Source organism: Arachis hypogaea, chromosome 9, assembly GCF_003086295.3.
Source record: "Arachis hypogaea cultivar Tifrunner chromosome 9, arahy.Tifrunner.gnm2.J5K5, whole genome shotgun sequence".
Lineage (NCBI taxonomy): Eukaryota > Viridiplantae > Streptophyta > Magnoliopsida > Fabales > Fabaceae > Arachis > Arachis hypogaea.
Window position 1 is genome coordinate 5,001 of NC_092044.1, and position 12,401 is coordinate 17,401.

The 12,401-nt window shown below is 33.1% G+C and overlaps 1 protein-coding gene and 2 long non-coding RNA genes across 5 annotated transcripts; 1 reads left to right on the forward strand and 2 right to left on the reverse strand.

Moving 5' to 3' along the window:
- Positions 1-768: 768 nt before the first annotated feature.
- Positions 769-3,206, reverse strand: LOC112709656 (uncharacterized). Of its 2 annotated transcripts, XR_011865213.1 has the most exons (6): positions 2,660-3,206; positions 2,123-2,199; positions 1,929-2,026; positions 1,528-1,685; positions 1,094-1,199; positions 769-894 (listed from the first exon to the last, which is right to left on the reverse strand). It is a non-coding gene; the product is annotated as an uncharacterized lncRNA (long non-coding RNA). The 2 variants fall into 2 exon arrangements; XR_003156516.3 differs by lacking the exons at positions 769-894; positions 1,094-1,199 and having other exon boundaries at positions 1,220-1,685.
- Positions 3,207-5,095: 1,889 nt separating this feature from the next.
- Positions 5,096-8,674, forward strand: LOC112709657 (uncharacterized). 2 transcript variants are annotated; one of them, XM_025761536.3, is made up of 3 exons: positions 5,096-5,353; positions 5,929-6,058; positions 6,339-8,674. In XM_025761536.3, the coding sequence occupies exons 2-3, from the start codon at positions 5,950-5,952 to the stop codon at positions 8,528-8,530; spliced, it is 2,301 nt and encodes a 766-aa protein (XP_025617321.1). In that variant the 5' UTR covers positions 5,096-5,353; positions 5,929-5,949; the 3' UTR covers positions 8,531-8,674. The 2 variants fall into 2 exon arrangements, with proteins under 2 accessions (XP_025617321.1, XP_025617323.1); XM_025761538.3 differs by having other exon boundaries at positions 5,143-5,353; positions 5,886-6,058.
- Positions 8,675-10,070: 1,396 nt separating this feature from the next.
- On the reverse strand, positions 10,071-12,199 carry LOC140175254 (uncharacterized). Its single transcript, XR_011865215.1, has 2 exons — positions 11,853-12,199; positions 10,071-10,494 (listed from the first exon to the last, which is right to left on the reverse strand). It is a non-coding gene; the product is annotated as an uncharacterized lncRNA (long non-coding RNA).
- Between the last annotated feature and the right edge of the window lie 202 nt (positions 12,200-12,401).

The following is a 12,401-nucleotide window of genomic DNA, read 5'->3' on the forward strand; positions in this document are numbered from 1 at the left end:
AAATAAATATTATTAATTAATTTTATAATAAAATTAATATTTACTTACTAAAATAAAAATAATATATTAAAATTGACAATATATTTTTATATCAAAAGCAAAAATAATATATGAAAAATATATATCAAAATATACTTTATTAAATTATATTACTTATAATTTTTTTAATACTCTCAGTACTCTTTTATTTAATACTATTTTAAACTATAAATTTATTCTTAGTTATAATTAATTTTTTATTTATTTTGTTCTTTTTAATGAGATCAATAATTTATATTATAACAAAATTATAATAATAAATTAATATACAAGAATTACACTTACAAATTTTAACAAAGCCAAACAAAAATATTTTTTTTATACAAAATCAAAAGTAAAAATTTAATAAAAAAATATAATTATATATTTAAAATATTTGAATACTAAAAGGACTACAAGCAAAGAAGTTAAGGGTAAAATTGATAAACAAAATAAATCCAATCCTAACGTGATTATCTAAACGCAGAAGCTACAATTTCTAAGCTTCTTATAAAGGCACGTTAAGAACCTAAAATCACGTTACTCAAACGTGCTTCTCTTCCTTCTAACGCAAAACCAAACACATCCAATGTCGTTAGTCAATTTCTTAGTCTATTTAAAAAAAATGATAGTTTTTAATATCAAACAAAAAAAGTGATTCTTTTTAATCTTTTTTCGTTCCTTCTTTTTCTTTATCTTTGGTGTGACTTTAATTTTTTATTTTTCTTTACGAAAAAGATACACATCACATGCCAGAACCAATTATTAGAATAATACAAGGAATACCTAGAAGAAAGCAATAAAGTTTCAAAAGTTTAACAATTTAGACTTAAAGCTTACAACCTGAGAAGTGCCAAATACTCCTAGTTTAAACCCCTGCAAACAAAACCAAGCCATCAAAGATTATGCAACAGAATAAACATGGGCAGAACATTTCCAAAATCTATCCACTATCCAAAACAATATAAATAAAACAGCAGCTCAATTCACAGAACTTATTCACTATTCAACAATATAAATTCACATAACAATATAAAAACAGCACCAACAATATAAAAACAGCATCTCAACTCACCATAATGATATAAAAACCAAGGTTCTAAAAACCGAACCGGTCATCAAACTGCTCTAGTCACTGGTTTACTAATTTATTGGTCTAACCGGTTCAACTGGTGGTTCAACTGAAAAAACCGTTTTAAAATAAAACAATAAATAAATTATAAATAAACATCTTAAAATATCTTCCAAATTTAGAACACTATACAAAAAATCATCAACCAAATTCATACGATCTTATCAAAATACAAACTCAAAAGTTAAATAGTAAAAAGAAATATCTAAATATTAAATTTTGACTTTGAGGGTTAATAGGATTACTTAACACCTCAGATTCTAATTTAGAAATGTCAGGAGACCAAGGATTATCAATTTCAAAAGAATGTTGAGCTAGTTCCGTGAGAAAATGTTGATCATTCTGTGGTATTATGCTAACTGAACATGAACCTGAACCTTGCAAGATGACCTTTTCGGTTTAATCGTAGACAGCGTTGCGTTCATCTGTTGTAAGAGATCAAACTCTCTTAGCAACAGATTATTCTTGCTGAGCAAGCCATAAACAAGATCTAGTGTTGTTTCCAAATTAAGGGGGCTGAAAGGTTCATAGTGACCTGCATACAACAACAAAAAAATGGAAGTAAAAAGAATGGTCAATGATAAATTCTCCTAACTAGTGCGCAAAAGAATCCTCCCAATATAAAATCTCACTCATCTATTTGGTGGTCCTTAGATATGGTGTTAATTACAATTCATGCTATGGCAAGTGAAATTTTTGAATTAGAAGTTTTAAGCACAACATTCAGATGCTTATATCATTAATCAAAAGGAAATACCACATTCTATCCGTATCATACCTTGTTATTTGCAGCAGCATGTTCAGCAACTAATTGAATGAAATTTGGAGATACAGTTAGGAAAAAGCCAGCAATGTAGTAATACTTGGCTTTTTCAACTGTTTATACACAAAACATGAACAATAACAAATGTCAGTCATCAGGACTATTCAGATATAGAGATATAAAGGGGTCCAAACAAATAAACTGAGTACCTACTGCCCAATTTTATGGTCTTTTCAAATGCTCAGACTTGTAGCAATTAGCAGCTGCTAAGTTGGCAACAAGTGACCTATATTTAAAAGCAATCAATAGAAAGCTTCAGATAATTGTCTTGCAATCAAGCACATATAAAGCCAACTACCTATACACTTTGACTCTCCTTCCACTACCATCATCATCATTCATCAGTTTATTTATATATGGCATTGGCAGGTAGCTACCCTACTCATTCAGCGACAACCAGCATTTGATTTGATTTCTATTTTTAGTATTCAGCAACAACCATTACAAAACAGCAGCATAACAACAACAGCAGCACAACAAGGGGAAAAGAACAATGAAAGTCACAAAAGAAATTAGCAATTCTATTCCTGTTTCGTGCATTTAATTACTCATAAACAAAACTCAACTCCCCCTGAATTGTTAATTTAACCTTGGTCTTATGGAATCATAAAAAGGAATACATTACATTGCTCTTTCTTCTAAAATTCAAGCAAAAACAAAAAGGAATGGTTTTATTAGTTTAGTACCTGTTTCAGCATTCGAACAGTGTACATTGATTCAAAACTCATGTTATTCTGTTACATTGTTCTCTAAGGAATCCAGTGAACTTTAGGGCTCCCAACCCCACAACCTCCACACCCACTTTTCGCATCACTTTGCCATTTAAAACCATAAAATAAACATTTCAGATGAACATGTTACTGTGATGAAGGTCACTGTTGGGAAGGACTTGGAGAAGTCCCCTGACTGCGACGCATGAAGACTCGAGGAGACAAACCCCTGACTGCGACAGATGGCGACAAACAACGGCGATAACACGACGACCGCCGAGCTGGAGGAAGAAGCGGTGCGCCTGCGACTGGTGACTGCGAACAGATCGAAGACTTGGAGAACTCCCCTGACAGTGACGCACGAAGACTCGAGGAGACAAGCCCTGACTGCGACGGACGGCAGCAAACACGACTCCTCCCTGCGGCGGTGGTGGCGGCTAGGGTTTTTCCCGGGTTGAGGCAGGGCGTGTTCCGCTCGAAGGAATAAGGAAGGAGATGGAGAAGCGTGTTTTGTTTCTGCCCCTTAAGCGCGAAATTGCGTCGTTTTATCCAAACCGACCGGTTCCAATTTCGGTCGACCGGCCGGTTTCTGTCCAATTTAACAGTTCACATCCGGTTTTATAATTTTCAGTTTTAGATATCAAACTAAATTATTTATGATTTTGGTTTGCGGTTGAATCGGTCGAACTGACTGGTCCAATCCGGTTTTCATAACATTGATAAAAACAGCAACAAATCAACCTTAAACAGTAATCATCAGAACAAAAAAAAAAAACATCAATCAACCACCAAACCTACATATATTACACTACATATATTACAATGTATCAATAAAACTTGAATAATATGACAAAAATCAACAAATTATAATCAACAACAATAAAAAATCATTTGATCATCAAAATCGAACCGATAATCAACCCAATCATATGACCGAGTCACTAATTCAACCGATGGATCACTAATTTATTCGGTTGATCTGATCATAATTAAAAAATATATAAAATTATACAAATAAAATTAAAATCAAAAGTTACAACGCATGTCTTCACAACAACAACAACAACAATAATAATAATAATAATAATAATAATAATAATAGTAATAAAAAATCAATTCTTAAATATAACTAATGATATAAAAAGTGATAATAAATTAGTGTACAAAATACTTTTTCAATTTAAATAAACAAGAACAAACGAACGATAACACAATCAGTAAATTAAATCTAAGAGGTGATCTCAAAGTTGGCATCTAGATCTTCATATGACAAAAGCACAAAGCAACAATTCAGCAAGAGCAATGCTAGGGGCAGCAATATTTGTGATTGGTAGCCATTAACTAGCCATCAATGATGATTTAATGGTGTGAGATTGGTGTGAAATTTTATCCAATGGCTCATCTTTCTCTGCTAGTTACATGCGGACCAAAATGCAATAAAATTGCTGGCCCTAGACTTTTCCATTCAGCAAATTAAAAACAAAAAAACAGAGCAACAATTCAGCAAATTAAAAACAAAATAACAACAAACAATGCATAATATATTTTTTTTATTAATCAAATTATTATAATTCAAAGTAATTTAAAAAAATAATTAAAAATTATAATTTCAATCTTATCACGTATATGACACGGATAAATACACTTGTAGTAAAATAAAAAAGTATAAATAATGAATAAAAATCTAAAATTTAAAATAAAAATATTTAAGATCAAGAAAGAAAATGAATAGGAATTTTTAGTAAACAACGACCCAAATATTAACGAACACTAAATTGAATCAAATATTTGAATTAACTAAATTAAATAATTGATATAATAAATTAATTATAATTATTTGACAATAAAAAATATTTTTTAAATATGCCATATAAAATTTGTGACACTTTAAAAAATTATTAATCAAAATATATAAGAAGAAAAAATGAATGCAAATTAAAACAAAATTAATTCATTTATTTCAGTCAAATCAAGTAATTAATATAATTGATTAGTTATAATTAACGTGATAAAATAAAATATTAAATAATTTAATATTTATTTTAATTAAATCAAATAAATAATTAATTATAATATTTTTAAAATTATTAATCAAAATATATAAGACAAAAAACTAATATAAATTAAAATAAAATTAATTTATTTATTTTAGTCAAATTAAATAATTATTTAATGTAGTCAAATAAAATATTAAATAATTTAATATTTATTTCAATCAAATTAAATGAATAAATAATAATTCAAATAAATAAAATAAAATAAAATAAAAAATACTTTAAAAAATATAACACGTCAATTATGCTGTTAACGTAAAAAAATTCGAGATATAATAGATTTTTAAAAATTTCAGAATACGCACGATCATTGTCAAGTCTGTTTTAAAAAATATAATTCATTCGATTAAAGATTTGTGAGGAGGTTTGCACTTTATAATAATTTAGTAATTTACCAAAAAATCCAGACAAAACAAAACAAAAAGAAAACTGCGCTCACACAGAAGCAGAACTCACCCTAACTCCAGAGAAAGAGAAGACCACTCACTCCCAGGTCGCAGCGATTTCCCTCTCCTTTCGATCGGACCCAGCATTTCGCCTCCCCGCACTCTCTTCCTCCTGAAACCATTCCCTCCCTCTCCGATACTCTCCCGACGCAGTTCCACTATGTTTTCTGGTACGCTGAACCAAACCTTCTCACCACACTTGTTATGTAATTTGATTCGCGATTTAACATCCATCTTAGAGAATTTAGGCAGTGCATGAAGAACCTACCAATTACAAGTTTTTACAACTTTACGTTGCTAAGGTTATGTAGTTTACAAGGATTCATATTAGGGCATAAAAATGTTCTTGACTTTTTAACAGATTTTACTATAGATTTTTTTTTTGGGGATTCTGGGGGTACATTGTCTTTTCCTCCGCATTCTTCTCGTTTGTAGTTTAGGGCTGAATATGCAAAGGTCCAGTTATAATAAATCATTGACTTCATTCCAACATGCAAGGAATTGAGTCATATTTTCAATCTTAGCAAAGTAAATTTCATATTTTATCAACTTTATATTGAATGTGGTTTTTTAATTGATAAGCTGTTTTTAGCTGTTATCGTCTTATAATATAAGAGTTTCATGTGTAATTTTCTTCCTTCTATAGTGTCGGCGTGTATGGCTTAACTGTTTTTTGTTTTCTTGTTTTCTTCATTTAAGAAGTTTACCAATCTTGGCTGTGACTTTCATTGTGTACATTCCGTAGAATGACGTATTAAAGGCAGGAATGGAAGTGGATCGGGCAGCAGAAAGAGTGAACACTAATTCTGGTGATGAGAAAAAACTCACTGAAAACACTAGCATGAATGGAAAAGCTTCGGAGAAGATCGAAAGCTGTAAGATATTTTCTATATAAATTACAAAATCACATTTATTTCCTCTGATTAAATTACAGTGGTTGTGAATATTTCCAGTTCTAGTTGTATGCTTAAAATACAAAAAAGTTATTTTGTAAATGATGTTTCAAAATTGAACATTTTATATGTTATGATTCCTATTTGGCATACATGCACCAAAGAATTTTGATGTTGAATTGTTAATCTACGTTTTAAAATCCACATACATGGATTATTGAATGGGTTAGGAAGTTTTTACATTTTTCTCTTATTATTGTAGGCTCTGATTCCCGAGATCGGAAGAAGAGTAAGTATTTATCTTATCCATACACAGACATGGCACTGAAAAAAGGATGTTTGCCGGAAGAACCAGAAGATTTGAGGACTCCGCGTCCTACTCGCAAAGCTAAGAATAAAAACATAGCTACTAAGCTTGCTAAGGGATCTTCTTCGTATGCTAACTTGGTTAGCAAGAGGTTCCGAAAGATCTGGTACAGAAAATTTGTCAGCCCTAGTGCTATACTCAGTAGTTCAGAATTCATAAATGCATCTTCAAAGGAGTTACTTTCGGGACTTTATTCTAAGGCTGTTGATTGTATGTTTCCCATGAAGGATAAACGTTTTGATTTATTTGAGTCATTCTTCTACAGATATAGAATATCAGAATTTCATGACGAGGCTGAACTTGCTAGTTCTTTGGTTAATGTAAATGGAGGAAATACTGAGAAAACTGTGGGCAGTGATGTACACAATAAAAAAAATGAGAAGAGAAAAAGAAAGTATGATAAATTGGAGAATAAATTAAGGCCTAAGATGAAATCTCTTTCTGGGCTGTCGGATGTGAATATAAGCTGTTCTTCTACAGTCGACACTAAGAAGCCTGTGAGAAAACTGAAACAAAGAAAGGTGGAAGAAGTATCATTAATTCAGCTGGAAAATTTGGAGAAGTCTTCAAATGAGAGCATTGGCGGATACATCTCAGTTCCTGAAGCTCCCCAAAGTCTAACTTGCCTTGCATCTGAAAATGCTGGGACAGAAATGAAAAATAAGGACGAAGCTGCACAAGGGCATCAAAGTGCTCAAGCTGCTTCAGTTAATACGCAAAGCACCAAATGCAGTTCACTAATAATAGATCTGCAACTAGAATCTCCATCCATACCCAGTGGTATTTGTCAGAATAATGGTGAAAATAAAGAAGCCCTGGTTTTAATGCGTCTAAATCCAGATTTAAATGTAGCTCGAGAAGGATTTGATGGAAATAATACTTATAATGGCATGTGCAAGAGTCCTGCTAAACTGGTTGTCGGTAATGTCATGGTTAATGAAACGGGGTCTAAATGCAGAATGGATAAAGTATCAGAAAGAAATCCAATGAACGAACATGTTACACCAGAGGTGGGTACTGTCATGGTTAATGAAACAGGAATCAAAGATAGAACAGAGAAAGTAGCAGAAGGGTGCCCTAGTACTAAACTTGCTGCAGAGATACCTGATTTGAATGGTACTGTCTCTGAATCCAATTCAATCTTAACAGAATTTGACAATGTCAGCATACCTTCATCTGAATGGAAATCAGAGCGGTCAAGAATTTTATCTACATGTACGAGAACTAAAACTAGTTCTGGTAGAACAGAGGACAACGGCGAAGCAGGTGGAAATTGTCTTCTTCTACGATTTGCACCAGGGGATTATGTTCCATCAAAAGAAGATTTAATGGCAGCGTTTTTCCGGTTTGGGCCCCTGAAGGCATCTGACACGAAGTTGTTTAAGGACACTGCTAGTGCCCAAATTGTTTTTGTCAAAAATGCAGATGCCGGAGAAGCTTTCCATAGTTTACAGCAGAACAACCCATTTGGTGCAGCTCTTGTAGACTGCAAGCTCCACCACCTTGCTGCAGCCTCTCCACCACCGACTCAATTGATAACCTCCGCTTGGCCACTTGGGTCTGTGTTGCAACCAATGACCTCTCCTCTGCCTACTAGCTCCAAGGCACAAAAGATGACCCCTACTCGGCCTAATGGGTGCACAGGGCAATTGATGACCCCGGCAAAATTGATGACCTCTACACAGCCAATTGGGTCCCCAGTGCAATTTATGAACTCTCCTCGACCAAATGGATGCATAGCGCAATTGATGACCACTACTCAGCCGACTGGGTCAACGATGCAATTGATGACCCCTACTCGGCCAACTGGGGCAACGATGCAATTGATGACCCCTACTCGGCCAACTGGGTCGACAATGCAAATGAGGACCCCTAAGTGGCCTATCGGGTCCACACCAACGCCTGGTGAGGCACATCCTCCACTTAACATTATTAGGCAGAACTTGCAGATGATGACATCAATGCTGGAGAATTCAGGGAATAATCTTCCTCCCCAGATGAGAGCCAAACTGGATAGTGAATTAAAGAATCTTCTGAGAAAGGTGAATTCCAAGGCTGGTTCGTCTCCGCCGAAATCTGAACATTAGTTTTTAACATTTCTGGTTAAAAGAGTTTAATAGAATAGGTTTAACTAGGTTTCTGTTTTGGTCCTGTTTTAGCTGTTGCACTGTTGCCATTCATTGACTTGTGCAATTCTTTTTGGGAGAGTGCCTGAAAATATTTAAAGATTATCGCGGTTTATCTAACAATTTAAATTATTGCTGTACCCTACATAACATCTAATTTTTTGGTATTAAGCTTGTACTCGTTTGAGTTTGAGCCATTTAATCGTGATTCGCTTAAGCGTTAAGCATATACCCCCCATTAAACCAAACCCTATTTAGATTCCAAAATAAACATGTATGTTTGGATACTTATCGTTGTCTTTTTGTTTGTTTCATTTTTTATTGTTGGAAAAATTGGGAATTTCAATTTAGCCGTCAAATGGGAATTTAGAGAGCATTACTCGCGTGTTCTTTGTTTAGTCTTTATTTTTATGGATTAATGAACAAATTAGTTACTGTCGATCGGCATTTTGTCTCCAAATAATTTTTTCAATCAAATTAGTTCCTTAAATATTAAATATTAATTTTGTTTGTTCTTCCATTTTTAGACTAAGTTTTTGTCAACAGTTGTACATAGAGCGTTAATTGACACATGTGTTGACAGTTGTGTATCAAGATGGAAACTGATGACATATATTCACTATATTACGTCGAAAAAGTCCCTGGCTCCATTTGTATAAAGCATAATCCCCAAAATCCACAAAGATATTAAACCATTTTGTTGAGTGGTAATACAATGGTGCAAAGTCATTATCCAGGTTTAGAAGGCATGATGTGGAGTATTAGTGGAGAAGACGAAGTGGTGGGTTATCGCCGCAATCGCTAACTAGCTTCGATTCTAGCTTCTCCAAGCGAAGAAGGAGGATGTATATGGACAAAACCTGTATCTGTGGGTTGAAAACTATGATTAAAAAATTTGGGACACCAAAAACTTAGGAAAATTATTTCACCCTTATCCAAGATATCGTGTGAGTTTAAATTACTATGAACTATAGTTTTTTGAATCCCTTTACCATTAATGTGAGATTCACCTTTTACGTTTGACATGTGCAGAAAGGCAGTCACTGTAACTATTTTAGTTGGGCAGATGATAATGAATATGAAGTTTTTAAAGTTGTAAATGATGAGGCAGAAGCATAGTTTGAAGTTGAGAATGATTATGAAGATTAAAAAGTGAAATTAGGTTGGAGAATAGGTAGTTCAGAAACTAAAGTTAGAGTACTTAAGATGATTATTTTCATGTTTGCTGGAGTAATAGTGCTTATGTTAGTAGTGGGGCACTTTGTATGTCATCTTCTATGAAAAAGTAGAAATTTTTAAAAGTATTGGTGATTTTGTTATTTTGTTAGATCCTTTTAAAAGTATTGGTAAAATTTAGTAACCGAGTTTGGAATTTTTCTTTTCCATTATCAATCATGCAACCTACATTTTGACATTCCTTTAATCAATTTTTACACAACCTACAGATATTCAAATGGACTATAACTGCAAACAAGTAAGAAAATAAACACTTAATTACTCATAAGATAAATTAAGTTTTATCATATATATTGAAACTGAAGCATTTGTATGTCGATAAAAGCATGCTAACATAGTCTTCATAATACCAAGTCTATAAAAGCTAAGCAAGTCTTTAAAATATCAAGCATAAGTCACCTAAATTTAGACTATACTAAAAGATAAACAGGCTTGTACAAAATACTTAGCAATATATCTATAATGCCAAAAGGTTCTTAGCACTTTACAACACACACAATTCAGTCCCTGACACCTAATACATCTCAAACATCTTTATCTTTCTTTCTCGGACGTTTGAGCTTCGGAATTGGCACAAAAGTCATGAAGCTAGCTAGTTCCTTTGCAGTTGTAGCCGGTTGTGATGAGGCTGGAATTTTCGCTTTTTCTTTAACAACATGAAGTTTTGGAGGCCTTGATCTTGCTTTTTCCTACATTTTACAATCATGATGGACAAAGTCAATTCGCTAATCAGATTCACATTGTAAAACATTATAATTTCTAACAAAAAATATATTACAAATAAAGTATGAACTTCGGTGAGAACTGGTGAAGTTCGAGGCTCCTGTGTAACTGGAACCCCTTTCGATTGGCTAAGAATCATCTATTCATCTTAGTTGGTGCATTTGAGTGTTCTGCTAGTGGATTGGTAGGAATTTATATAACATCCTGAGTCTTCACATAATTAATTTTTGAAAATTATGTGATGAGAATTCGATAAATATCCGAAAATCACCACATCACAATATAATAAGGCGGATATAGATTAGATAAGTGAAAAGAAAATGATATACAGAGAGAAGTAAAAGCATATTACAAGCTGAAACTCGTATCAATAACAATGAATTTCAACTTTGAGTTAAAATTCATCTATGAAAATTTTACTACTACCTTTTCTTGAATGATTTAGCTTTATAAAAGTATTCTAATCATGATTTGGAACTGAAATACTCTCTGCTACTAATTTCTCAGATGCCCATTATTTAAAAAGATACGGTTTGAAATGATAATTTTAAGATTTAGTTATTAAACCGTTTTCTTCTTTTCTTTCCTTGAACGTGATTCTTTTTAACCAAAAAAACTACAAATAATACATTTATAATGTTATTATTTTGAGACAATGCGAAGCATTTGTTTAAAAGTCTATCAAATTTTATCAGATCAATTATCATCATTACTACCACCACGGCAACACCCCTTTCATCTTCATCATTATAACATTTACCTCCCGAACTTATTGTGCTATCATACCTTACTACTACCTTTTTAGTATTTTTTATGTTAATATCTCGAGTTTAATAAAATATGATGTAAAGAAAACATATTATAATAAAAAAAAATAGTATAAACTATGAGTAAATAACAATTTTGACACCCGAAACATTCGGATTTTGACAAAACGGATCTCAACATTTGTTTTTGACAAAATGACCTCCAAAAAATATATTTAGTTTGACAAAGTAACTCAAACGTTTGGTCAATAATTTATTCCTCCAGTCAACAGATAAATTTCAATGAAATTACTAATCTATCTTTGTCATCATCATCAACACCATCACACCCATCCGACCCCATTCTTTTTTTCCATCTCATTATTCTGTCACCACCCGTATCCACCACCCAATCTCACCCGCTGCATCATCATTGTTGCTGTCACTCCCACTCTACCTCTTCTTTTTGCCCTATTCCATCTCTCTTTCTACCACTCCATTCCACTACCCTCACTAGGATCACCAGCATCATAAAATACAAGAAAAAAAAAAGAGAACATAGAAGTAGAAAATGGTACCCCCAAGAAGAGGGTTAGAGAAGAGGATAAAAACACCATAAAACTCGGAGGAGCGGATGGTGGGTCAGCCATGACACTGGCCAAATGAAGGCAGTGACGCTCGGGGAGGTGAGAGATGGCGGAGCTTGAGGCGCGATAAATCATGGATGGTGGAGCTCCAGGCTTCCGGAATCGCGGACGGCAGAGCTTCGGGCATAGGAAATCGTGGACGACAAAGCCTATAGGAAATCGTGGACGACAAAGCCTACCCGTATCGTATCGTGTTTCGTGTTCGCGTCAGTATGCGTGCATCCTAGATTTTCATCTATGAGAAAAAAACAAAAGCTGACAATACAACTACTGATCTTATTATTTCGAGAAAAGGTGACCCCCTCTGATAAAAAGACCATCAAATAAACTATTAAAATCAATATATTTTTCAAAAAATTCTTTTATTGGTGGTGGTCTAAGTGGAAAAAGACCATTGTCGAAAATAAATATACAAAAAACAGTAAATGCAATATGAAGTTTATTCAAAAAGAAAAAAGAAATAACATCAGATGAAAAATG

Coding starts and splice junctions, on each gene's coding strand:
- LOC112709657 (XM_025761536.3), top strand. CDS start 5,950: ATGGAAGTGGATCGGGCAGCAGAAAGAGTGAACACTAATTCTGGTGAT. Junction 6,059..6,338: donor TTCGGAGAAGATCGAAAGCT/GTAAGATATTTT, acceptor TTATTATTGTAG/GCTCTGATTCCCGAGATCGG.